The sequence below is a fragment of the Wasmannia auropunctata genome, unplaced genomic scaffold, assembly GCF_000956235.1.
Source record: "Wasmannia auropunctata unplaced genomic scaffold, wasmannia.A_1.0 LD336116.1, whole genome shotgun sequence".
NCBI lineage: Eukaryota > Metazoa > Arthropoda > Insecta > Hymenoptera > Formicidae > Wasmannia > Wasmannia auropunctata.
This window is the reverse complement of record NW_012026774.1, coordinates 2,417,783-2,444,280: the sequence shown is the minus strand read 5'-3', so window position 1 is coordinate 2,444,280 and position 26,498 is coordinate 2,417,783. Positions and strand designations below refer to the sequence as shown.

The following is a 26,498-nucleotide window of genomic DNA, read 5'->3' as shown; positions in this document are numbered from 1 at the left end:
TATTACTAAGCGTACGCGATGACTCAAAACGATCGTTTTCGAAATGGGGCGTTTCTCGACGACGTCGCGGATATCGCGGTTTTCGAACGTACAGACGGGCGTTAAATGATATAACACAAATCTTACTTCTGTGTGCCAGTGTGTGATACGAAAGTACCTGGTGTTTCTTTTGCGACGCGTTCGAGGAAGCCTCTAACGAATCGTACGGGACTTCTCAGTTGCGAATGTGTTCCACAGATTATACGACCTAATGTAAATAATTATTCATATACGTAAACAGGGGGAAACGCACGAGAGAATATCTGACTAGTGTCAGTGTATAAGTAAGAAAAACTCGACCTAATATTTACGAATATCTCCTCTCCTACTTCTTTTATGTAGTCTTTTTATGTTATACGATATCTAGAGAAATTACGTGATCAAGAAATATTTATCTGTATTACTTATACACAAATAGAGATAGAATCCGTTAGATTCTTCAGATTGTTAAGTTGCCGTACACGACGCATTTTTAACGGAACGCCCGGGGCGAACAAAACGGATAAATTAAACGAAGATGCAGTCGATTTAACTGTCGCTGATAGAGCGATCTTTGATGAAAAAAAAAAATATATCGCCGATCTCTTTATATTATAAATAGAGCATTTGGCGCCGTGTGCTTGCTGTGATCCTTGCTCTTGTTGCCGTCTGCTTATTTTTAGACTATTGCGGCCAGCGCGTACATGGATCACACGCAGCGCCTAGTGCCAAGAGATGCGACAGATCGGCGAATCTAGGATGAATAATATTACGTAAGAATTCATCGGCCGAAAATATTCTAAATCGTTCAGCCGCGAAATCTAGGTTTTAATTTAGTATTATTAGTACATACATTTCTATATAGATAGTCCATTCGAATGTATCGATATTGCCGATCTTGATCTCGAATGGATCTTCGTTTATGTAGCAACGACAATGAAAAAAAAAAAAAAAAGAAAAAGATAATCAGAGGAAAATGATAGGAAGATGTTTGCAACGTGGAACATTAGCGTGCATCGTTTTTTTTGTCATGAGAGTACGCTCTGTAAATAGTTCCTTTCTAGCTGTCTTTTTCAGAATGTACAACTTAGGTCTCTTAGCATTCTAATTACGCAATCTTTTGCATCAAACTGTTTTAACTTGATTTTAATCCATTCGCGCATTTGTACGTAATTATACAATATATTAAAAGAAGATTAGCAATGACGAAAGAAGGGACTCCGACGTGAGAGATGTCATCGAATCGTCTAAATTAAAAAAAAAAACCTATCGCAACGCGATCTGTCGTCAGGAGCAAAGTTATTTGATGCAACGGAATGCATGCTCTGAATTTTGCCAATTTGTGATTATGACGAATTTATCTCGCGCTTCCGCGCAGAGGGAGAGCGACTGTCTCGGAATTTCGGCTTACGGAACCGTCGGAGGGACTAAATTCGACGATCACTCCATGCGCTCTTATTCCTTACCACGATCGTAACGCGTGGAAGTTGAAACGCGACGCCATAAGGATGCGGTTGCATATAACGAAGTTTTGATACGGACATCAGTTAGACGTAAGCGAGGGAGATTTGTTAAACTTTGTACGACGGTAATTTTGTGAATCGCGCGCGTCCGACGTTCGTTTGTAACGAGGATCGAATTGAAAATAAAAACGATATCTCGTATTTGGAGATGTGCTACCTCAAAGGAAGCGTTCCTATATTTCAATGCGTATAGGTACGTTACGCGCGGCGAAATTCGCATCGCGAGAGACGGTCAGCGAATATTCTCGATGGATCCTCTTCCCATCGTGATAGGAAAGAATTCTCGAGGACCTTCTTTATAGAAATTTATTTCTCACGTAATCCGGCATTAAGCAATGGATGCAAATGCTTTCGGAAGAATTATTGGGAAACGTTAATCTCTCGCAACACAAAAAATGTTATATATACATAGATAAAATTATATATTATTATATAGACGACTCTTAATTATATATTTTAAGGGATAAATTTAGAATACATGCATATATTACTTGGTAAAATGTATCAAGAAAGCAATTTCTCTTATATCTATTTATTTTTTTAAACTTTCGCTAATCAAGCAATTTCGTTCGTTCTTTATAAAAATGAATGGAAGCTTTGACTATTGTATGTAAAGACAATGCGAATTTCAGCTGCGCGATAAACACGAGCGATCAACAAATCTCGAAAGTAAGCAAGATTGTAGAATATATGTATTATATATGTACACTTGAATAATTGTGATACTTGGAAATAAGTAGGTACATTTTTGCTGTATATTGCATTTGGTTTTTCTCTATCTCTGATCACTACGAAGACAGACCCTTTAATCCAGTCGCATCTAGAAAAATTGACAATAACTGGAGAATAATTTATTGATCACTTTGAGCACGAATCATTCTATGTGCAATCAATCATCTTTGCATTCATCTCGATAGAAGAAAAGTGTATATATAAATACATTCATATATGTCTATATCCATTTATTCGGTGCCTTTATTAATGTTAGCTATTTCAGTAAAAATTATAGAGTAAATTTAGAGTTAATTTTTAATGCCGAAATATGCGTTCCTCTCTCGTTTCATTAACATATTCGAAGAAAATTTGTCGTAAGGTAAGTGATTTTAAAGCTTTAATATTTAATGGGTAAATAACAACGCACAAGGATACATTGTAGATGATTATTTGTATTTGTACACAATACTATATAACAAGGAAAATACTGAATGAGAAACAGATGCCTTATTTGGTGTATCACACGGGCGCAAGCCAAAAAACCATGTCGCAATAGAGCATCTTTCTCTCTCTCTCTCTCTCTCTCTCTTCGTTGACTACATAATTTAATACTCGTTACTAGATAAGGAGAAAAAAAACTCTACACAGACTACATTAATGAAACATATATGTTCTCAGTTTCTTCTCCGAATCCTACTCGAAAACATGCTCTCGCATATAGTTTAAACATATACATTACGAGTTACACAAATAAGTGGAATATTACGGACTATTCATTACTTTATACAATACTTGAATTTTTACTTGTAATGAGCACATCATACTCTGCGCATATTATCGGACACTTGCGTAAATAAGGAGTAATCATTCGTGGAAGGAGTTCACATCGCGCGAGTTTACGAGTTAATTAAGTAGTAGAAGTAGTACTGGCTCTTCGTCTTTTGTGCGAATTTCAGTGTGATTTTTTTTTTCAATTCTTTTGCAATATATAAGTCATAGAAAAATATATAGATTATATATATCGCGAAAGTTTTTCTCCCAATAATAATACCCGCTTGGTGCAAGGTAAAGGCCATTCGTTGAAATTTTTACTTTCATATTAATCACTTGCGTATTATCGCAATTTGAACCTTTTTATTAATCATCACTCTCGGCTCTCACTCTCTCTCTCTCTTCCTCCTCTTATTTCTTTCCTTAAAAGAGCACATCCTCAAAAATTCTGTTACTTGTAAATTTAAAACGTACATGTCAATCGAATTATCCCTTAATCGAAATATCCATAAGTAAAAACTGTCACAAGTACACTACGAGAAAAAGCTATTAATATTATTAAATATATAATTACATAATTTTATCCCATAACGACGCATATATTCAAGACCGAGTAATGAAGCAAAATGAGATAGTACAATCAATCAATTAAAAAAGTGTTTTTACTTGGTCACAAAATAGAAGCTTCCAAATGTCCTGCAATCATACAGACTTCAGTATGCAAATGTAGAAGTCACGAGGGAAAACAGAAATAAATTTTTACACCTTTCATAACATATAATATTGAAGAACCTCGAGACCCCAACAAACACTACTCAGAATAGAAGCTTCGGTCCAAATGTCTCACAATCGTACAGATTTCCGTATGCAAATGTAGAAGTTGCGAGGGAAAAGAGAAATAAATTTTTACACCTTTCATAATATATAATATTGAAGAACCTCGAGGTCTCCAACAAACACTACTCTCAAACTCTGGAAAAAAAAAACAAAGACAACTATACGTAACAATATCTGGAAGATTTATCCGTTAAAGTCTCATGCTCGTATGCGTTTCAACTTAGTCGATATTAATAATACTAACGAAAATGCCTACGAAAGCTAAAAGATCCTACATATCTGGAACACAATGTATCTATTAGTAGTGAGCAACATTTTGATCAGTAAACGAATTAAATTAATCCAGAATATATATATATAGCGGTTTGGTGTCCGCGCGCGACTGCGAAGTAAGAGAGAAAAAAAAAACAAGGTACCTAAAGTCAACGCTTTGGTGCATAAATATACATCCACCCGTTAGCAATTGCGTTTTTTTTTCCTCCAGAATAGAATGACGTGTTTCTGTTCTCATATTTTCTCCTACATCCATAAATAGCCGCCTACGCAATGTGTAACACTAGAATAAATATCTATCACAAAGGCTGGTCTAATATATTGTGGCTTTCAATAGTTTATAGCAATGTCCTCGCGCGCGCGCATTGCAACGGTCGTGTTCGGGAAAGGTGCAACGCTTGTACAATGATCGAGTAAACGTCTACACGCTATGATGAATGCGTTTCAATGTGTTTAACGACGTAATTCGTTAACCGATCTTCGCTGATACGCTCAGCAAGCACTACCTATCGCAGATCAATTGAACTTGTCCGAATTTTAGATTTTTAAATAGACAATATTCATATATTATATTCTAATTTAAAAAAAAAATTCAATCTATAACAGATTTTCGTTCTCGCTTGGACACCACACGTGTGTCTGGAAAATTGTCTGTATGATAGAAATGTACGAAGTGCGTTGCATTTCCAGGAAACGCCGAATGACACTGACGCGCGCTGTAATAATACTAGTTTTTATAATAGGATCTTAGTTTAACTATTTACAGCTCATATCGCTCGCGATGTCGATTGAACGAGTGTGTCGCGTCAATAATAAATACGATGACGATTACATGTAAGTGTTTTTTCGCTATCGTCCCTTACGCTTGTACTTATGCCGTGATTCGCTGATCCATTCTTACGCCGGTAGGTAACGAATACTCCCGTTTGTGTATTTGGACTGTCGCGGGGATCAACGTCCACTTGTAGGTCACTTTTTAGACAGCGGGACCGGTGAAGTCCTTGCTCCTCATAATACTATGGCTCGTCTAATGTACACGACTTTGCAGAATATTTATATCCTGATTTAAAGATCAGCCGCGTTCACGAATACTCAACTCTGCTGCGGAAACGCAAACTACACGCACGCGTTAACTCCGCTTACCCTCGGCTCGCGTCTCCCGTTCAGACCGCGCTATCGGCATTCTCGCTCGCATGTCGCTCGTGGTTCGTGTAACGCAGGAGAGGATCGTTGGCGTTTATAGTTCCCATTTCTTCGTCATTATTGGCAGAGCTTGTCACGACCTCTTCTGTTAGACATAAAAATTATTCACGCTAATAATCAATAAAACATATAAGATCAATAAAAGAAGATTTAAGATAATAATCAATAAAAGATATGAGAATAAAAGATAAAAGATATAAGAATAAAAGATTAACAGCCTATTAATATTAAACATAAAATCACGTTGGGGAAAATTGCGGTTTTATGATGAAAACAATAAATTTATACAGATTTTAACAATGTAAAAATTATTTACCGGGTAAGCACAATTGCAGCTGATCGTTGCTGGGATTAGTGCTGTCTCCGGTCCCGCTGTCTTTGCTGTGCTGCGAGCTCGTGTCCAGGTACAGCTGCGTTTGAACCTCCGGCACGGTCACTATAACGGTCGCCGCTGGTTGCGCGCCAGTGTCCTGCGTGGGATTTAATTGGCGTCTGGTCTTGTAAATCACGAGCACCCAGACCACGGAGGTAATGACGGCGCAACAAACCACGGTTATCACTATCAGACCCAGTATCTCGGATTCGTTCAATGTGGAAACGGGGGCTGGTTATAAAATATAAAAAAAGTTGCAATGTTAGATGTGAGAAGGAATCTTTCGTTAAAATCGAGGGGTGAACCACTATGGGAATCGGTGTACATTTCTTTGGAAATATTGTGCAATATGTGGCAGTACGTGAGATAATAGATGGCAATATTACTGACAATACGAAAGCAGTACAATAGCAATACTAGCAATAAAGTGTGCTGTATTGCCATAATTAGCAATCACTGTACATTTTTTTGGCAGTGGTTGACCCCTCGGTTAAAATCCTTCAATTGTATTATTTAATAAAATTACCCGGTTTGACCGTGAGATGCGACGCGCCGACGACGCAGCCCAGCGAATTACTCATCTCGCACTCGTAGCTACCCTCGTCACTGGCGATCGTGTTGACGATGATCAGAAGCTGATCCTCCGCGGTGAAGAAATGACGCTCCGTCGCTTGCAGCGGACTACCGTTCTTCCGCCACGACAATTTCGGACGTGGCGAGCCGCTGGCCATGCATTCGAGCACAATCGAGCCGCCTACCATTATTTCCTTGTTCTCCATCGGTTTTACGAAGGACGGTATTTCTAAAAAGAAAACACATTTGAGAATAATTTTCATACTTCAAGAAGGACTTTCTCGAGACTAGCTTTGAGAAAGGGCGTTGGAAAGTGATCATCACCTAGTATAGTAAGGGTAGCGTTCGCAACGATAAGGCCAGCCAGATTTTGCGCGGTGCACGAGTAAACTCCGCTGTCGGACATTTTCACGTCTATTATGAACAGCACATCGTCCGTCGGCATCATGTGCATCCGTCTTTCCCTCGCAGCTGGGAAATCGTTCCCACCGTCCTTCTGCCAGGCTATCTGCGGGGATGGCTGTCCCTCGGCAGAGCACTCCAGACGGGCGGTGCTTCCAGCATTCACTCGTATATCGCGCGGAATTTTGGAGAACGACGGATAAACTGTGCAGAGAACAACATGTAAATATTAAAATCTTTATCTAAAAGTGAGTTGTTAATATATATATATATATATATAAATATATATATAAGGTAGAACAATTGACAGTGTGAATATATGTTTAGTTTACCTAACACGCTCAGTCTGGCTTTGGCCGAGTACGTAGTTCCGTAAGTGTTCGTTACCATGCATTGATACTTCCCCGCGTTAGAATGGGTAACGTTAGTAATGTGCAAAACGGACGTCGCCTCGGTTACTCCGCTCTCGGAGGAGCTGAGATTGGTCTGCAGATTCGTGTCGTTCAACTCCACGTTGTCATGCTTCCAGGTAAACTGGAGCGGTGTGTCAGCGGTGCTGGTTGCGCGACAAACCAATTTCACATTGTCTCCCTTGATGCTCATTTGGCTCGCAGGTTCTTTAATGATCCGTGGTTTTGGATACTCATCTACGAAGGCAACAAAGAGGAAATTCAATCGAGGACGCGAAATTACAAAAAAATAATGTACCGTGCAAAGTACAAATTACTTAATAGAATTTAATTGTACAAAAACTTTTGCAATATATTACTAACCACAAGTGAAATTTGCGTGATGTAACTGAGTTAACGACATGCCCTGCAACCAGTGCGGATAACCGCAGTGCAGCTCGGCTTCGCTGTAAGGATGTTCCCGCAGCCACATGCTCAGCCATTGAAGTCCACAGTCGCAAACCAAGGCCCCTATGTGTAAATAAAAAGGATAATTAAAGAAAAAAATAGAAATAAAATACAATTGTGCTCTGCACTTATATATTTAGTATACAATGTAAAACTTGAACTTACCGGTGTTCATCTTAAGTGTTCTCAGACTAGACATTGAAAGGAACGCGTTTTCTTGAATGGACGTGACGTTGTTTCCGATTAAGTCGAGCTCGTCAACGTTACTCAGGCCGGTAAAAGCGTTTTGATTTATGGATTTTATTCTGTTGTGCGCCAAGCCCAGCTTCCACAACTGACCGAGCGGTGAGAAGAGTGCGCCGCTGATATCCTCCACCATGTAGGATATCTTGTTTGAATTGAGTTCCCTTTAAAGCAAGACAGCGTTTGTTGAACACAATAATATTCATATGAAGCAAACATTAAGTAATATTTATATGAAACGTACAGGATACGAAGGTTTGGCGTGAAATTGAATGCGCCTTCCGTGACGTGTGTGATCTGATTGTGATCCAGCTTAAGTTTCTCGAGCCTCGTGAGATATTCGAACGAACCACGTTCTATAGAAGTCAACTGATTGTGCGACAAGTCTCTAAAATAAGGATAAAAGAATTTAGAATCACACGAATAATGTAATGCTGTAGTGCTTGCAACAAGGAGAGACGATAAATTGTAAAAAATCGTGCAATTGTAAAAATATTACTAACAGATTTACTATCTCTTTGCATATGTCCCATGCTTGAGGTTCGATCGTTGAGATCCGATTGTACGACAAGGTCAGCTTTTGCAAATGATCCAATCCGAACAAGCCTCCCTTCTTTATGGTGGTCAGCATATTAAAGTCGAGCTGTAGCAGCTCCAAGTTTTTAAGCGGCCAGAAAGCTCCATCGTCTAACGTATCAATTCTGTTTCTTTTTAGGTACAATTCCTTCAGGCTAGTCAAACTTTTCAGACTTAATCCGTGTATTTGTTGCAAATTATTTCTATTCACCTCCCTGTAATAATATCACGCACGATTTAGATAATTTTAGATAACAATCGAAGATATTGTTCTATTTCTGTAATATTTCATATCTATAAATGTGACAGATAAATGTTAAAAGTATATATAAATGCTTACAATATTCGCAATTTTGTAAGATTCACACAAAGATCTTTCAGCTGTGTCAAATTGTTTTTGTTTAAACGGAGTTCCTCCAGTGATGTTAGATTATCCAAACTTCCATTTTCGATGATCCTTATGTGATTTGCATTTAGGTTCCTTCAAATTTAAAAACATTAGACAACGGAATTGACATCTGATGCAATAGATTTCTAAGAGATACGGCTGAAATACATACAAATGCGTAATTCGATTAGGAGCGAGGAAGAAACCCCTTCGAAGGACACTTATTTTATTCCCACTGAGATCCAGGTATTGAAGCTGTTGTAAACTAAACAACGCAGTCCCATTTATACTAGTAATTAAGTTGTGGGATCTGCAAAAGAAAAATTACAATGTTGATAATTGCTGATTCACCAAGTTGATTCATATCAGATTACATCGAAAAAAATCTTTCCAGTTTATAACACATGTGGAGTACTTACAGTGAAAGATGAGTAATATTCTTAACAAATACAAGCTCTGGCACTTGCGTCAAGTGATTTTTATTCACTTTAAGTTCGCGTAATTGTGCAACGTCTGACAAGGCAATAATAAAATTATCTCCGAGTTTATTCGCACTTACATCTCTGAAATCACAGACAAATATGTATATATAAATATTTTTGCCTTTAAATAATAAATGTTACAGATAATATAATTCTTACAATTTTTTGAGTTTTGTTAAATGAAGCAATGAATCAAATTCCAAGTTAGCAATATTGTTGTTCTTTAGCTCTCTGAAAAATAAAAAAAATATTATGTAAATAAATAAATAAATAAACAAACAAACAAAATATATATACAGGATACCTCAGGATAGAGTTTAACAGACAAACTATGGCAATTTATTTTATAAGTGGAAGTAAAAAATATATATATTAAATGTGGCTAAAAATGCTTTATTACAAAGTTATAAGATACTGAATCGTTTAAAGATAGATAAATATTATGTGAATATACACACAAAATAAATTCTGAGACATCCTGTGTATTATAATATAAAAAATAGGAGTAATCTGTTTTCAATTTTTTATAAGATATTAAGATATAATATTAATACAAACACATTAATGTATAGTCTGATAAATTTGAACTATTTCAACATTTTATAGTTATAGTGATAAGTTTTATAATATAAATACAAGTATGTAAGAATTCTTTTCACAACTCTATACAGAAAATAATTCTGCTTAAGGCATTTCTTCTTTAGATGCACCTTGTACAAAGCAGGAATGCTGTAGCTAACTATACATCTTAATACCTTAAATAGCATAGACATGAATCTTTCCTACTTAGAGAGCTTGCTATCCTTGACTCTGAGCATTGGAAGGACTTAACAATCAGTCATCATCACACTTAGCACCCTATATGGCTACAGAAACCTGGCCGTGTGTCTGTGGAGCCAGTTTCATCAATCTGACCATTTAGTGAAGGGACAAGCGACCCACATGCAGCCATAACAAGCAATATTACTCCCCCTCAATTTGACTCTTCCAAACAATATAGGGTAATAACTGCTATCATCCAATAAATAATAAATTGCTGCATAAACAGCCGCCGCTCGTGAACTTTTATTTGAGACATAAACAAGTGGATTATTAATCGACACCTTAATATACAGACTACCGCGTTTTGTCATTAAATTATAATTTTGTTAGAAATCTTTATAAAGTATATTGTAAAATAAAAATTACAGTTACACTTGCTGTCCGCTTTAATAAATGACTATTTAATTAGTATTTAATTAGTGTCGTTAACTAAAAAAATTACAGATAAAGCAAGAAATAGATTTCAAACGGTAAATTATCATTTAATATTAAATATTATTTCTCGGTCCTTCAAACTATCTTGAAAGTAAAAGAGAGGTACAATTGTAAAAATCTGATAGCCTTCAGAGATTGTAAAATCACAGGTATCAATGATTATTCTCTATTTTTGTTATAAATTCTTCCTCTATCTTATCTGCGTTAACTCATATTACATAGGCCAGGTCTTATACTCCTCCTGCGATTCACAGCCTCTTTCGATGTGTAGGTAGATATAAAAGAGCATTTGTTATATACCTTTATCCCGAGTTCCCAAGAACTTGGAACGTATATACTTCACGTGCATTCCAAGACGCATCCCCTGTGGAACCTAACAGATCTCGCAGGGGGGAGGGGGGGGGGTAACCGAGCACCATTTGCCATATATACATACAAAGGCAACGAAAGGCTGTCCCAACAATGACTGTGTTTACACCGTAAATTTGGTCCGCGACCTGTATTCCATATTCGACCTAAATTTTACACGATGGCTAAACTGCAGTTTATCGTCATGCTCGTGTTCAGGATGAATACGGAGTACAGGAGTCGCGGGCTAAACGTAGCGCGGCGTAAACACACAGAGCCAATGCCATCCTCGCCGCCGGTAGGGGCCACGGCGTCGTTTACTCACAAGATCTCGGTCCACGGTGGCAGTCCGCTGGGTGCCTCGATCAGCTGCAGCTCGCTGCAGGCGACCAGGTTGCCGAGGCAGGAGCACTCGACCGGGCAGCGGTCCGCGGTATTGTCGCCGCTCGGCTCGGCGCAGGTCGGCGGCACGCACGACGACAGCGCGACGAGCGCGCACGCGACCAGGAGGAACGCGGCGCTCCGTCTCCGCTCGACGCCGCCGAGTCGTCGCCGCGCGTGGTCGTGGCCGCGATGATGCCTCCTCGAGCGGCACCACGACATCGCGCGCACAATACGCACGGTACACGCACAGCAGCGCGCGCGCGAGCAACGTATACACACACACACACACGCACCACCGCGTACCAGAGAGTCCGCCGCCGCGTTCGGGGCTCTAGACGGTCGTCTCGCGACAACGCTCACCACCGCTGCCGCGTCGCGTCGTCATCGCCGGGTGCGTCGTCGGGACGAATTCGGCGTGCCCGGGACGAGTCGGCGTAGCACCACCGCGGGAGCGCGAGCACTCCCCCCCCCCGCGTCGTTATCGATTCAAAACAAAACTCCCCTCGGCTTCACCCTCAGAAACGCTCCACTGGCCTACGCACCATGATGACGCCTACGGAACGACTGCAACTGCACGCGCTAGCGCCGCGCCATCTGACGGGTCGTGACGAATCGCCCGAAATGGCGGATATCGGAGTTGTCGCGACACCACGGCACGACGTAACTCCGATCTCTCACGGAAACGCCCGATAAAGAGAGACGCGCCAATCTCTGTCGCTCTTTACGGAAGGGAATAAGTTGAAAGAGTCGATTCCACAGATTTTGGTATCTTGAATCGAGAAGATCAAATTAAGGATCTCGAACAAACAATCTGCAAGGAAATTGCACTACTTAGCTCCAAGAATTTTCCAAGAGTTTTAATAAATTTCTAAAAATTGCAATTCGGATTTCGAATGAAAATATACTTGGGTGGGGGTTCTGACGTAGAAGGCCTGGCCGGGATGGCCGCTCTCTGCTTGGGCGGCGCTTGTCAGAGCTTATCTCACTTGACTGTGCTCCGCTCTATGATCGGAGCTTAAGAATACGCAGCGTTGAAAACAGGTTATGTCTCGATCTGTTTCCTCTTATTGTGCAATTTGATCTGTGTCAAAGCGCGAGGGGTAACCGGTACCCGGTTCCGTGCACTGAATCGACGAGGAACTAAGGGAATCGAGGTAGCGAAACGTTTCATGCGTAGCTTGCCTCTGCATTAATTTTCAAGTAAACACGTGCACGACAGATATATTATTGTCCCGCTTATTGTCCCGCTTCATAACATCCGAAATCCTCGGGGGAGACGCACGGCCGACATGGAGGACAAGCTGTTGCAGATGCTCCAAGATGTTGGGTGAGTAGTCGAAGATGACATTGCCAAGGATTTACCTGGGATTCATGTGGAAAATAATAAGGCCAGACTGTTTGCATTTTTTTTATTACAACAATAAACCTCGCGTTCCTTACGTTGAAATTTCCTGCTGAAGGAATGCACTTTTAATCATTTATCCCATTACAGGTACACCGGGCCGATGCTTGACACCAACAAGCTGTCGGAAGCCCTGAAACTTGGCGCAAAATCGCCGAATTTCACCGGTCTCGTAAGCTGGCTCGCCGAGCAACTGGCGACATTCGTAGAGACGGACGAGACCGTTAATGCCACGTCCAGCCCGGACGACGCTAGTTCCTTTCTCTTAGAGTTAAGCTTCTTTCTTAAGGAAATAGGATGCGTGAACGAGAAACTGATGACTGGGCATATGAATCAAAGATTAGCCAACGAATCTGAACGAGCTATCCTGATAGAATTTCTAGCGGCGGAGCTTATGGCTTGTAAATTATTGGAGGTCAAATGTCCTAAGGAGGAGAAACAAATGGAAGTCACTATTGTAAGTATCTACAGTAATTTTAATCGCGTTTAACTGACGTTACTGAAAGAAATTCTAAATTTGAACTAATGTACATATATTTTATATTTGCGCAGGATGAAAGTGACACTGCGAGAAGCTTGAAAAATATGCTAGTCATGCTGAAGTTTCAAAAGCCGCCGGACAATATTTCGCCCGAGACGTTGTTTTCAAGACTAGAAACTAAATTGTTAGAAGTTCTAAAGACTGTACCATTTCATCTAGATAAACCACTTATAGATGTCGAGCTCTCCGCTAAACAGTGGGAGCAACTAGGTAATTTGCAGGAGGAAATGCACAAGGAATACATAATTCGTCGTGAAATGTTGCTCAAACGCCTTGACGTTACAGTCCAATCATTTTTGGTGAGAGAGCGAATGCATGAATTTAAAAAAAACATATCTTTATATATATTTACTTGACGATCAGTTTATTTAAAACTATGCAACTTCGCTTGCAGTGGTCTGATAGGATAAAGTCGCAGGAGACTGAAGTAAATCGTAGATACGAGGAGAGAAGAAAGACTCTGAAAAACGAACCTAAAGTGACACTGGTCGATTTACTGGCGGCCAGAGACGATCTAGCGGTGATCGAGAAAACGAGCAACGCGAGTGTGCGCAAGAATACACGAAGTAAAATCAATAGCGTCGTTATCGGAGCGGTGCCGGACAGAGGTGGTAGACCGTACGAGCAGGAACCACCGCCGCCGGAGATGCCGCCGTGGCAGAAGGACAGAGTTCAAGGACCGTCGTCATTCCAGTAAGTTAACCCAGCGAACGAAAATGAATTTAAATGCATGGAAATGCATTTATTTCGACATTTTCGAATCGATTTGCATCCGAAAATAATAAAATCGACATGAATACATCAGATTTCAATGAATAGCTCATTTTGTATTTCAATTTATTTCAATTAAAAAAGAATGTAATACAGGTATGAATATAATCCGAATTCAACATGAATAGCTCATTTCGCATTTCAATTTATTTGAATCCAAAAATAATGTAATAATAACAAATGAAATGCATCTCCGGACTCTAAGACGCTAATTCGGATAAATTAAAATGAATTGCAATTTTCAATTAATTCAATTTTGGATTAATTTTCGTTTGCTGGTTTAATAAAATAGTAATAGGTTAATAAAATAGACTGGATTTCATAATCAAGCGCGATAGTAAAATGATAAGGTGTATGTGCGTGTATATATACGTATTTAACATTACAAGACATCTTTCTTTGTTTCTTTCAGGGGCGGAAGAGGAGGAGGTGGACGCGGCGGCGGTGGTGGAGATAGAGGACGCGGAGGCGGCAGAGGCGGAGGTGGAAGAGGCGGCGGCGGCGGCGGCGGCGGCGGCGGCGGCGGCGGCGGTGGCGGCTATCGAGATCATAAAGACGCTAGTAGTAATTTTGGCCAGAATTTGGACTATCAGCAATCTCAATACTCTGGGCATAGAGAATGTTTTCCGGATCATAGAGGCGGGGGAGGAGGAGGCTATCAGAGAGGCGGCGGTGGAGGAGGTGGAGGTGGAGGTGGAGGTGGGGTGGAGGTGGAGGTGGAGGCTATCGCGGAGATTCCGGCGCGAACTACAGTCAGAATTATGGTCAAAGTTACAGTCAGAATTATGGTCAGAATTATGGTCAGAATTATCAGCAGCCGCAGTATTCCGGCCAGAGGGACTCGTACGGGGGTGACAATCGAGGCGGCGGGAACTATTATCAGGATAATAGAAGGGATGGCGGGGGAGGAGGAGGAGGAGGAGGAAGGGGAGGTAGAGTTCAAGGTGGATGGAATCAAGGTGCCAATAATTCTGGTGGGAACAGCTATCAACGCGGCGGCTACAACAGGGGCAGAGGCAGACAATACTGAAGATGCCACTTTGCGTATATACTTTTAACGATAGTGAAGGTTTCTCGCGAAGAGACAAACAGAAAGTTACGAGATATTTAAATAATTATTCTGGTGATTATGCTCGCCGTCACTTACGCTTATACTATACTCACACATGTAACTTTGGTCTCATAAAATGTCTGAGTTTCGGAATATTTATAGTAATAATGCTGTTGAAGAATTATGTAACTTTTTTTAGATTACAGCTAGCTAACAATTCGAAATTGTAAACATTGCGTTAAGGTAGAAATTATTATTTATCTCTTTTTCGTATGTGAAGCGCCATTCTTGCGAACGACAGCTTTCGGTTTCATCATTATTTGATTTAGACGTTTATATAAATATATAAACTACTGTTTTTCTATGCAAATCGAATATAATGGAGATACAATAACTATGTAAATATATGTACTTGTTCGACTGTTGGAAGTAGCGTATCGAAATTAATTTATAAAGCGAGGTATGAAGACTGTAAATCAAGTCACTTAAATTTTGTATCGGATCACGCATTGTATGATGTAAAAATATATCCAAATGAGCAATATCGTATGCTTGCAAGCATAATTCAAGATCCTTAATTATAATTTTCCTAATTCTTAATAATAATAATAATCCTAAAAAATTTTTTCTGCCACGATATGAAAATAAGAATAATAATTTTAATATCCCTCATAATATTTTTTCTTTTAAAACACAAATTAAATAAATTGAGCGAAAAGTAATGTATCATAATTGAAAACGAATGTATTTCGTGTCTGGTAATTCTTGAAATCCTACCTTTGAAATCTGGTAACTTAAAAATACCATTGCGAAGAGAGCAGAAGAGAGAACGATTCTTTGGCGCCAAATTCACTAATGCGGGCTGCGGCGTGCTCGGCGTGCTTTATTGTGGTTACTTGGTTAGTTTGTATGTATACAGAATAAAGGTTAAGCCAAACATTTTTCGGAGTTAAACAATTAATTACTTCGCATCGCATTAAATTAACATGGTGACACGATTGCACGTCAACGGCAAAGATCTAGCTGATCGAGACGGGTCCGAGTTGCATTTCATGCCGTGTAAAATTCATGGGGACGAAGCTGCGAATGTTTCCTCCTTTTTCAAGCCTTACGTTTGCAGGGTAGATGAGGAATGTGAGTGAGTAAAAGAAATCTCCCCGGTACATATTTATTCGATGTTGAAAGCGAATTAAATGTAAAACTAGTCTAAAATTAATGCTTTATCGCATTTCTTTTTGTTCTATCACTCTGTTTAACTTGTAGCTTACATGACACGTTAATTAAATGTATACATAACAATTGAAGTAATGGAGCGAATCAAGAGAAATCAAAAGAGAATTTACGATATTAATTTGTCATTCGATTGTTTAAAGACTACGAGTGTTCCTTCCGTGGCTATCCGCTTCAAGGGAAAAAGGTAGCCGTACCTGCTGAGTACAAAGGCATGATATTTATGGAGAACAAAAAGGCAGATGTGGAGAATAAGGAGAGGAATTTGTATTGCACGGGAACCTTTTCGCAGTTCACGTATTGGAATTATGACAGAATACCATCCAAGAATGACGCTTTCGCGGCAGCCTTAGATTGGGTCGACATAGCTAAAGTGGTAAGTTCCTTCGCATCCACAAGTTTTATAACATGTGTATCCACCAACGCTTATCGCTCTAATAAATTTCTCTAATGATTTTCAGTTACACTCGCCAGAAACATAAACGGAAAAAGAGAATTACTTTAACAGGATATGAGAGAGAATATATGTGTGCTCTTGTCGGATGTCATATTTTTATACTTCTACAGAAAAGAGAGATAATAAAGGCACATATTTTGTATAACAGATTTATTTTTACAGCATCATAGTTTAGATGATTACGCCACAAATAATGACCATGTAATCTATGATTAAAATGCGTAGAGAGAGATACAGCGGTGGGTATTATTATAGCCTAATTAGCAGCGACATTTCGCAGAAACGGAGCTTTCTATTATATTCGTGGAGACGCTTCATTGTTTCGTTTAATATAATGGTAATCATAAATGCGCTCTGCAGTTTCTTCTCTCGGGAGGCGTAAATCTGTTTTACGTTTAAGATTATATATTTCATACTTTATATTTTAATTTTATGTTAAATGCATCTATATGGTGCCGTCGATAGCTTCTGACATCTATATAATAAATTAAGGATGTGTTCTGAGCATCCCCGTACGTGCTATCTTAGTTATACAAACGTGAGATTTACAAAATACATTTTTTTTTTCGGTATGTGCATTGAATTGTTTAGGCCAAAGAATCTGATCGATTTGCGATAGCATGTATCGTGCGCACGATGCTCACAGAATTGATCTCTAAACGCTAAAAATGGAAAACATTTTCACATCTGACGTGAGAGTCGTAGTGATAATTCGTGAAAGTGTTCGTATCCTAATTAAACGAAGTACATTCGGTCACAATATCTCGCGTAAATGGATATATATATGAAACAAATAAATTGTTACAGTCTCAATTATCTGAATTATCTTTGGCGTTATATGTATAACAATACTGAGGTATACGAGATTTCTACGGTTAAAAAAAAATCCTGAATGTATTTATATATATATATATGGAATTGCAAAAACTCTTACACATTCGTTCGTTTTCCTACACCCTAAATTATTAAAGCCTCGATAACGAAATAATAAATATAATAAAAATATTTCTGACTCTTCCCTTTCTGACGCTTACTATGTATATAGACATCGCTAGTAAAATAACTTCTCGTAGGTTCTAGAGGACCTATTTACAGAGTAACATTACAGATCTTTCTAAAGAATCTAAAGGAACTACGCTAGAAAATAGGTCCGCTGCATGTCATTTCGTTTCATTCATGCAAAAGCTCTCTAACTGCTTTAAATTGTAAATTTGAGGAAGTAATGTCCGTCCGTATAGAGGGACGTTTAGTCTTGTCGCTGTTGTTCGTATATTCAGCTAAACATAATTCAATCACTTGTGTGTGTGTGTGTGTGGGTGTGTGTGAATATATATAAATTGGGTGAGAATCATCCTGCCTGTTCGATGTTAGACTTGGAGGCCAGCAAAACGAAGCCTATTAGGCGAACTAGGAAGATTCCCGCCCACGAATGGCAGACACAGGCAGATTCGAACGCTCGCCCGATTTTAATCTCTTTAAAGCTAGACATGTATATGATCACATTAGCTTATAATACCTATATCATTCCCGACGAAGATTACATTCTAAAGTAGATTTTCTTTAATACGTGCGCGACTCTATGCGATTTATCCGTGAAATTATATACGGAATTAATGAATACTCAAACAATTCACGATTTCCCTTACTATTGCACAATACTTGCACAACGCCGTTTTTTTTCTTTTTTTCTTCTTCTTCTTTGTACCCTGATCTCGGATGTGCATTTTTCCTTGTTCATATACATGAGACGATTGGATTTCCTAGAATGTGTAGATATGTCCCGTCTGAAGTTCCTGCAAACTGATCTAAAGACTTGATCGCGGAAACTAACGTTCGTGGCAGTGATTGCGACTGTAATACATTCAAGTCTCGAAAAAGCATCAGTTTATATAAAATGCAAGACACTGCAACAGGCAGTGTGTAAGATACGTGTTAATCTTTTTTTTTTTTTTTGGTATTGTCCCCGCTCCTTGTCGTCTGGTGTGTGTACAGCCTTTATCCCCAATTCGGTAGAATATCAAAAAACTATCGTATAAGTGCCACTCGTGTATAATATAATATAAAGAAGAATATAATGTAAAGTCGACAGTCTTATGTTTCACAAGTAAAACTTATAAAAAAAAAAACCTATAAAAATCTCAAGCAAAACGTCAAGTGGTACATTCGAATCAACTCGAACCGACGCACTCGTCGGTTCGGCGCAGTAAAAGTGTTTTCGCTAAATTTGTACATCCATAAGATCGAAATATTAAATCAAGTTACGTACTATTTATACATGTTGAAACGTATCGTTGGCTTGCTCCTGGTGAAACTTGTTCTGATCCTGCTGCTGCTTGATGAAAGCGCTGAGCCTGTTCAGTAAGAACTGCTTGTCGTGGCCCTCCAACACCAGCTGGTTCTTCAGCACCGTCACCATGTGCTTGTTCGCCAATCCCATCACGTAATAGTAATAGAGGAGCAGAGAGAGAATGACGAACGCCGGTACGCCGAAGGCGGCCGTGCCCAGGAAGCACAGGGTCGACTGCAGCCAGTTGGGAAACTGCGAGAACTGCGCGACCAACAGCGACCACACGGACTCCAATCCTCGGAACGGCCCGCACGATTTCGACGGCATGATCGCCGCGATGGCGTAGCCGACCGGTATCATCGCCAGGACGAAGGAGAGCAGCAGGTTGAACATGAACAGGCAATTCGACCGGCTGGCGCGGTAGATCCTATTCGACGGCGTGCTGTTCACCAGGCAGGTGAATTTCTTGATGTAAAACAGCAGGAACGTCCCGATCACGGCGACCATGGGTAGCAACGGGGCGAAGAAGCAGCCGAGCCAGCAGACCGTCTGCGAGTAGAAGATGTCCAGCACGTGCTTGGGCAGGTCGAACTCCTGCTCGCCGACGAAGCGCAGGACCTTGTTCTCGGTGTGACGCGCGATCAACGAGCGCGGGAAGTTGATGAAGAACGTCATGAAGAATTGGATGAAGATGTCGGTGGTGTACAGCTTGAAGAACTGCTGCCCGACGAACGTTTCCCAGCACAGCGGCTGCTCGTTCTGCCTGTTGGCGCATTCGTTGTCCGGAATCTTGCCCGCGACGAGCGCGTGCAGAGACGTCAGTAGGACGGCGAGGGAGGCGAATCTGAAGAACATGGTCCTGTACAGCGTCACCTCGACGACGTACGATGGATTGTAATGCTCGAGGGCGACCAGATAGCGAAAGAGGAACGGCACCGCCACGTTGAGCCCGACGATGCATATGTACGGAAGGAATTCGAAGAAGAGATTGAATATCTCGTAGTCTTTCGCCAAACGCGCCGACAGGTGAGTGAACGAGAAGTCGATTATGTAGTAAACGAGCAAGCCGCAGCCGATCAGTACCGTGACGATTAACAGATTGACGAACAGACGCATGAAGAACAGCTTCGTTTCCTCCTCCGGCGTGCGGTTTCGCCGCTCCTCCTCCAGCCTCTCCGACTCGAGAAACGCCTTCATCTCGTTGTACAACGCCTTGTGCTTTATGGAGGCGGATCTCTCGTTGTTGATGCAGTAGTCCCAGCCGCCGAATATCAAATTGCAGTACCGATAGAACTGGCCCTCGCCCTCGACGACTCTCTCGCGGAAACCCTTGGCGGCCGAACGTACGATCGCCACCAGGCTGACGACGAAGACGCCGACGATCGCGCAGACGTAGGCCAGCGGCGAGTTGTAGTAGAAATTGGCGCCTACACTCTCGTAGATCTTGTGCGTGTACGAGCCGTAGAACAGCAGGGTGTACTCCAGTATACCGCCGTCCTGCACGATCTTGGTGATAGTGCTGCTACTCTCGTTGGTCTTATTCCTGTACAACTCGGAGCAGCAGGCCACGCTGGCGGCGTTACTCGACGTGCACGCCTCGCTCTCCGGCACCTCCAGCACTATCGCCGGCAGTACGATCAGCAGGAATATAATCGCGAACAGGAGCAGATTCAGATACATCAGCCACTTGATAAATAAGAAGTACGCTACTATGCCCATCCCGAAGTTGCCGCCTATCTTCTTGAGACTGTCGTTCCACAGCTCCATCTTGGACCAGGCCTCCTTCATCCTGATGCGGAACTGCTGCCAAGCTTTCCTGCGCTGCCATTTCAGCTGCTCGAAGCCCTGAAGTCTCAGTTTCGTAGCACTCTGAGAAAACACGAATAAGTTACGCTACAAGTTACATTTGTCACTAGGGTGTCCACGAGGGGTAAACCGTTGAGGCATTGCTAGGCTATTACTGGGCATTTCTTGAGCATTACTTAGCACTATTATGTTTTATTTTTAAACAATTGTTTAATGTCAAACATAATTACAACACGTAATAAAGTGTGAATATTAAATAAATTACGCTAAATAATAAGATTGCGCCATCACGATGTTATTCGTGGGGCATTACGGTCGGTCAGAAATTGGGCATTACCTTAGGCATTACTAGGCATTGGTGTACATATCGGTTGCGACACTTTTTTTTCATAAGTTTTTAATATATATAATATATATAATATACATATATATATAATATATATTTTATAGGTAACTAATATTTTGCAAATGTGAACCACAATGGTGTACTATCTTTTTAGAGACAGTACCCCAATCATGGTTCGCATTTGTGAAATATTAGTGCGTTTCGAAACCTATTAAAAAAAAAAAGTTTCGCCACCAATATGTCCACAGATGTACATAATTTTCAATCAGCGGTTTACCCCTCGGGTGTCCAGTGTTTTTCAAAATACCTGCAACTGATTCTTCAACTGTATCTTCTGAGACATGCACACGGGCATGGCCTTGATCTGCATAATCTCCTCCCAGGTGCGCTCCTCGTTGGACAAGTTCTCCGACAGATCCGGCAGCATCGACACAGCCGCGTCGTGTATGTTGGTCGACATACGCCTCGAGGTCGTGGTGCCGCGGGATCTGGTGCTCGTACGCCTCCGCAGCGTGGTCTTCGTGTCGTTGCGAATTCGTTTCGCCGTGGCTGCGTCGGGAAACAGACACGAGTGTAAAGACATGGGAAATCTCGACTGGCGAAGCCTGTCTCAATTGCACTGTCACGAAGCGGTGTGAACCTACCGACGCGGGACTTCTTGCTCGGAAGTAGAGTCGCTATGTGCGATGGATCCCTCTGCAGCGCCTGTTGCAGATCCGCCTCCATGACCACGGGATAACTCTCCTGATAGAACTCGGCGCCGGCCTCCTCCCATCCGTGCCCTCGATCGCCGCCTCGCTTCTTCCTCTCTCCGCCCGACATTTTCAGAAATTTCTGCTAGACTTCGTATATTCGGTAGTAGGCCAGTCACAGTGCAAAAATCACGTTCTTAAACGTCCACTTTCGCGCGAACGATTTGTATAACTTGACGCATGACTTCAGCAATTACAGTCCATCTGTCCTCCACTCCAGAATCTTTTTATGTTAAGTTTTTACATACCGTTTGAAAACAGCTGAGAGCAATATTGCTCATCCGAATGGTAGGCCCGATAACTGTGGGGAAAAAAAAAATTATTAATGACGCGTGAATCATTCCGCGGAAGACGCACCGCAGAGGCAAAATAAATTAGAGTATATAGACATATATATACACACATACATATGTTCACATACGCATCCAAGATGACCAGGTCAGACGAGATGTCCCACGCAACCGCTGACGGCGGGATCTCCGCCGCGATCGATAGAAGGCCCGAATAAGTTTGTTATCTCTGGCCGTGACCCCCGCTGGTCAATCAGCCGTTCGCAGCACTGCTTCTCGCGACGCCGCACCGCAAGATATATCCCTGTTGTGAATGTCGCGCGTCGTCGCGAAGCGGGCCCCACACTGATCAACGCGGCCGACGGCACCGCGTCCGACGCTTCGCCTCTGCCAAAGCCGCGACGGACGACAGCGGTTCGCGAGGGCTCATCGGCGCGGGCCCCACGCACGTCGGCATCCTGCTGTTTGTCTCACATACGTCAAACCACCAGCCTGCACAGCGGAGCAGACGGCTAATAATAACGGAGTCGCCGAGCGCGAGGATCGCCGAGACTAGATGGCGTCCTCGGATTCGGGGCGCTCCGAAAGAAAAAAAAAGATGCAAACAAAAACTGCCTGATGGAGATTTCCTATATATGAATTTCCGTGTGTTGCGGACTCCCCTAGTTTAATAACAGCTGATTCCTTAAAATCCTTTCTTTCCTCTGGTCTCTCGGTGCAAACAGAGAGGATCCGAGGGAGGACATGACGGGCCTTTTGGCCGCTAAAATGCCCTCGTGCACTAACGCCCTCCGAAGAAGTGGATCCAAATTACATAGCAAAATCCAGTTTTCTGCACAATTTATGGTGCGTGTCCGTGCTAAATCCACTTTTCGTGTCTGCTGGAGTTTTATTCTCGAGCAATTACGAGAAAGGATCTAACATCATTTTCCGTTTCATTTATTTGCAAATGCGTTACGTTACAATTTAAACATTGAGCGCATATTGATAAAAAGAGGCAAGTGCCATTAATATCCGTCAGTCTGTTTCTATAAAACGAAATACGAACGTTTTATGCGGTCGCGCAGCGCGCCGAGTGCCGAGTCGGGACTATACGCTTTCGACTTTCGGATCTGACCGCCCCGGCAATCACATTCGTGAGTTATTATATTATTGCGCGCCGGTTATACATATTGGCATCTCGCTCCTTACCCATAATCGTCCGCCGAAAACTGACACGGGCGGTCTCTCTCCATGGTCCGCGCTAAAGTGCATAGTTGCGCGCAATCGCGCGGCCCGCGTTCCCCATAAATCAAGTGGGACTGCCGACGCGATCACGCCGGAGTCCCACGAGCGCTGATTGGCTCGGCGCTGGCTACTCGAATCGGTATATAAGCGGGACGTTACGTAATGAGAGGTCTTTTGCTTATGGGACTCCGACGTGTCGCGTCCGTGTGGCGTGCAATGCCGCTTCTAATTAAATGACCGCGTCACGCAAAACTCATGATCAGATCAACGATGTAGCTGTAATGACGTAATGATATTGGAACTAAAATAAATCGTTCTGGAAACAAATTTTCTTGATATGCTCCAAAACTAATTTATATATGCATTTATATATGATTTTCAGCTTACGAGAAAAAAGCGTCGCGGCAACGCGATGGCGTGCAATACATTTCGATTTTTAGTCGAACGAGTATCGCGAAATACGCGTTCGAACGAAATATCAATGCATACGCGTCCCTTATAACGATTATTATTACGTGCAATAAGCGCGTGTATTAGTTATATATTTAAAATGTGGAAAATGCATAAACGCGAAGATAAAGAGTAGTCGCGCGCCGAGTGCCGACGCGTTCACGTCGGAGTCCGACAAGCAAAAGGTCTTCGATAGTGCAGCGTTCCGCTTATATACCCAACTCGAGTAGTAAGCGCGCTCCAATCAGAGCGCTTGAGTGCGGGCTACTATATAAATGGCACGTACGCGCGACTGCGAGACATTTCGCATCGAGTAGCGGGTGTGTCACGTCGCGTCACCAGCGACGATCCGACGATGTATGTACAGCCTCAGACAGCTCATGCGCTGGAAAAAATGGATGAGCACGAATGCATTGGGAAAGAAATTTATATCCTGGTACATGTAATCATTGTAATCTATAAATTTATTTTATTTTTCCTATCATTTTGTTAAGTTACACTAAATTTGCTCGCATGATCGGCCACAATTGTCCGCCGCGTCGCGCGTCGACGCAGCGCTTGTTTCGCCTAAGCTGACCGCGTGCGAGATAAATTGCTCCGCTTCATTATCTTAATTACGCATTTATCCATAAGTATGGCGTTACATACAATTACGAACATATGGATAAACGCATAACTAAGGTGGTGAAGCGGCGTAATGCGTTCCGCGAGCCGTCAGCTAAGGCGAAACAAGCGTCGCGGCGCGGGCGACGCGTCGGCGGCGATACACGTCTTGATTTTCGACCGAACGAGTATTGCGATTACGCATTCGACCGAATCAGAGTTTGAATGTTGAATCTATATTACGTGATAATTAGACGCAAGATTGATCGCATGCGTATTTCCCAATATTCGTTCGATCGAAAATCGCAATATGTAGCGTCGGCGTCGCCGCGCGCCACTGTTGCACCGACGCCGCCGCAGCGCGTACGGTGGCGCTATTGGCACGCGAGCCGCGCAGTTGATCGCGCGGATAGACGACACCGCTCCAGTCTCCACTATTTTAGTAGCGTTTCTTTTATCATTTCAGAACTCGATACGAGAACGAGATAGATCATCTTCGGAACGAGAGGCGTCGCGGCTAATATAATTGGTAAGTGGGACTTTGCATTTAATTGTCTAACATATAGCATCGTCACACTATCGCCGTCGCCACCGCCGCCGACCCGCGTCGCCGCGACGCGGGTCGGCGGCGGTACACGTCTTGATTTTCGGCCGAACGAGTATTGCGATTATGCATCCAATCGAATCAGAATTCAAATGCCGAATCTATATTACGCTAATTAAATGCAAGATTGATTGGATGCGTACTTCGCAATACTCGTTCGACCGAGGATCGAAATATGTAGCGTCGGCGTCGCCGCGCGCCACTATTGCCGCCACTCTCGCCGACGCGTCGCCGCGCACCGCTGTTTCACTGACGCCGCCGCAGCGCGTACGGTGGCGCTCTTGCACACGAAGTCGATCGCGCACACGAAGTGGATCGCGCGAAGAGACGAAACCGCTTCACTATTGTAGCGTTTCTTTTTTCATAATTTCAGAGATCTATACGAGAGAGATCATCGTCGGAACGAGAGGCGTCGCGGCTAATATAATTGGTAAGTGGGACTTTGCATTTATCTAACACGTAGCATCGCCGCACTATCGCCGTCGCCACCGCCGCCGACCCGCGTCGCTGTGACGCTTGTTTCGCCTAAGCTGACCGCGTGCGAGACAAATTGCTCCACTTCATTATCTTAATTACGCATTTATCCATAAGTATGGCGTACGTTAACATACAGCGAACATATGGATAAACGCATAAGATAGTGAAGCGGCGTAATGCGTTCCGCGTGCCGTCAGCTAAGGCGAAACAAGCGTCGCGGCGCGGGCGACGCGTCGGCGGCGATACAAGTCTTGATTTTCGACCGAACGAGTATTGCGATTACGCATTCGACCGAATCAGAGTTCGAATGCCGAATCTATATTACGCGCTAATTAGACGCAAGATTGATCGGATGCGTATTTCGCAATACTCGTTCGATCGAAAATCGAAATATGTAGCGTCGGCGTCGCCGCGCGCCACTGTTGCACCGACGCCGCCGCAGCGCGTACGGTGGCGCTATTGGCACGCAAAGTCGGTCGCACGGATAGACGAAACCGTTTCACCATTTTAATAGCGTTTCTTTTTTTATAATTTCAGAACTCGATACGAGATAGATGATCTTCGGAACGAGAGGCGTCGCCGCTAATAATTGGTAAGTGGGTGTATTGTATTTGCGTTTGTCTGACACGTAGCATCGCCGCGATGCTTATTTCGCGTAAGTTGACCGCGTACGGGACAAATTGCTCCGCTTCATTATCTTAATTACGTTAACGCATAAACGCTGCCGTCGTTGCTGCAGCGCTCATTTCGCGTAAAGTTAATCGCGCGCGAGACGAAGCACGCTCCTTCGCCATCTTAATTATATTAATGTTTTAATTGCAGAACGTGATGGATACAGAACGCAACGATTGCGGAACGAGTACTGTCACGAGTCATATAATTGGTAAGTGCGAAATTTATGTTGAATTTCGTACATTCTATTTTTTTGTGTCGCAATATTATTAAGTTACGTGTGATTTATATCGAAGAGAACATACGAGGA

At 42.2% G+C, this 26,498-nt stretch overlaps 4 protein-coding genes across 5 annotated transcripts; 2 read left to right on the top strand and 2 right to left on the bottom strand.

Moving 5' to 3' along the window:
* Window positions 1-649: 649 nt before the first annotated feature.
* LOC105448360 (leucine-rich repeats and immunoglobulin-like domains protein 3) lies at window positions 650-11,441 on the bottom strand. Its single transcript, XM_011686885.1, has 14 exons — window positions 11,164-11,441; window positions 9,393-9,464; window positions 9,171-9,314; window positions 8,924-9,061; window positions 8,704-8,844; window positions 8,291-8,578; window positions 8,032-8,175; window positions 7,710-7,951; window positions 7,461-7,607; window positions 7,020-7,334; window positions 6,610-6,891; window positions 6,239-6,514; window positions 5,656-5,943; window positions 650-5,424 (listed from the first exon to the last, which is right to left on the bottom strand). Exons 1-14 carry the CDS (start codon window positions 11,439-11,441, stop codon window positions 5,300-5,302), a joined length of 2,880 nt encoding a protein of 959 aa, XP_011685187.1. The 3' UTR covers window positions 650-5,299.
* Window positions 11,442-12,204: 763 nt separating this feature from the next.
* LOC105462715 (protein FAM98B) lies at window positions 12,205-15,551 on the top strand. The gene is given in 7 exon segments (XM_011709537.1): window positions 12,205-12,549; window positions 12,715-13,081; window positions 13,177-13,464; window positions 13,560-13,858; window positions 14,349-14,383; window positions 14,429-14,635; window positions 14,638-15,551. Coding segments are annotated over 7 exon segments (1,563 nt in total). The 5' UTR covers window positions 12,205-12,511; the 3' UTR covers window positions 14,967-15,551.
* A 115-nt stretch (window positions 15,552-15,666) lies between these two features.
* On the top strand, window positions 15,667-16,906 carry LOC105462698 (ribonuclease H2 subunit C). The gene is made up of 3 exons (XM_011709503.1): window positions 15,667-16,121; window positions 16,361-16,593; window positions 16,679-16,906. The coding sequence occupies exons 1-3, from the start codon at window positions 15,974-15,976 to the stop codon at window positions 16,697-16,699; spliced, it is 402 nt and encodes a 133-aa protein (XP_011707805.1). The 5' UTR covers window positions 15,667-15,973; the 3' UTR covers window positions 16,700-16,906.
* Window positions 16,907-17,231: 325 nt separating this feature from the next.
* LOC105462705 (transmembrane channel-like protein 7) lies at window positions 17,232-22,856 on the bottom strand. Of its 2 annotated transcripts, none has more exons than XM_011709524.1 (4): window positions 22,269-22,856; window positions 21,758-22,166; window positions 21,421-21,662; window positions 17,232-20,830 (listed from the first exon to the last, which is right to left on the bottom strand). In XM_011709524.1, exons 2-4 carry the CDS (start codon window positions 21,933-21,935, stop codon window positions 18,944-18,946), a joined length of 2,307 nt encoding a protein of 768 aa, XP_011707826.1. In that variant the 5' UTR covers window positions 21,936-22,166; window positions 22,269-22,856; the 3' UTR covers window positions 17,232-18,943. The 2 variants fall into 2 exon arrangements, with proteins under 2 accessions (XP_011707826.1, XP_011707818.1); XM_011709516.1 differs by having other exon boundaries at window positions 22,273-22,856.
* Between the last annotated feature and the right edge of the window lie 3,642 nt (window positions 22,857-26,498).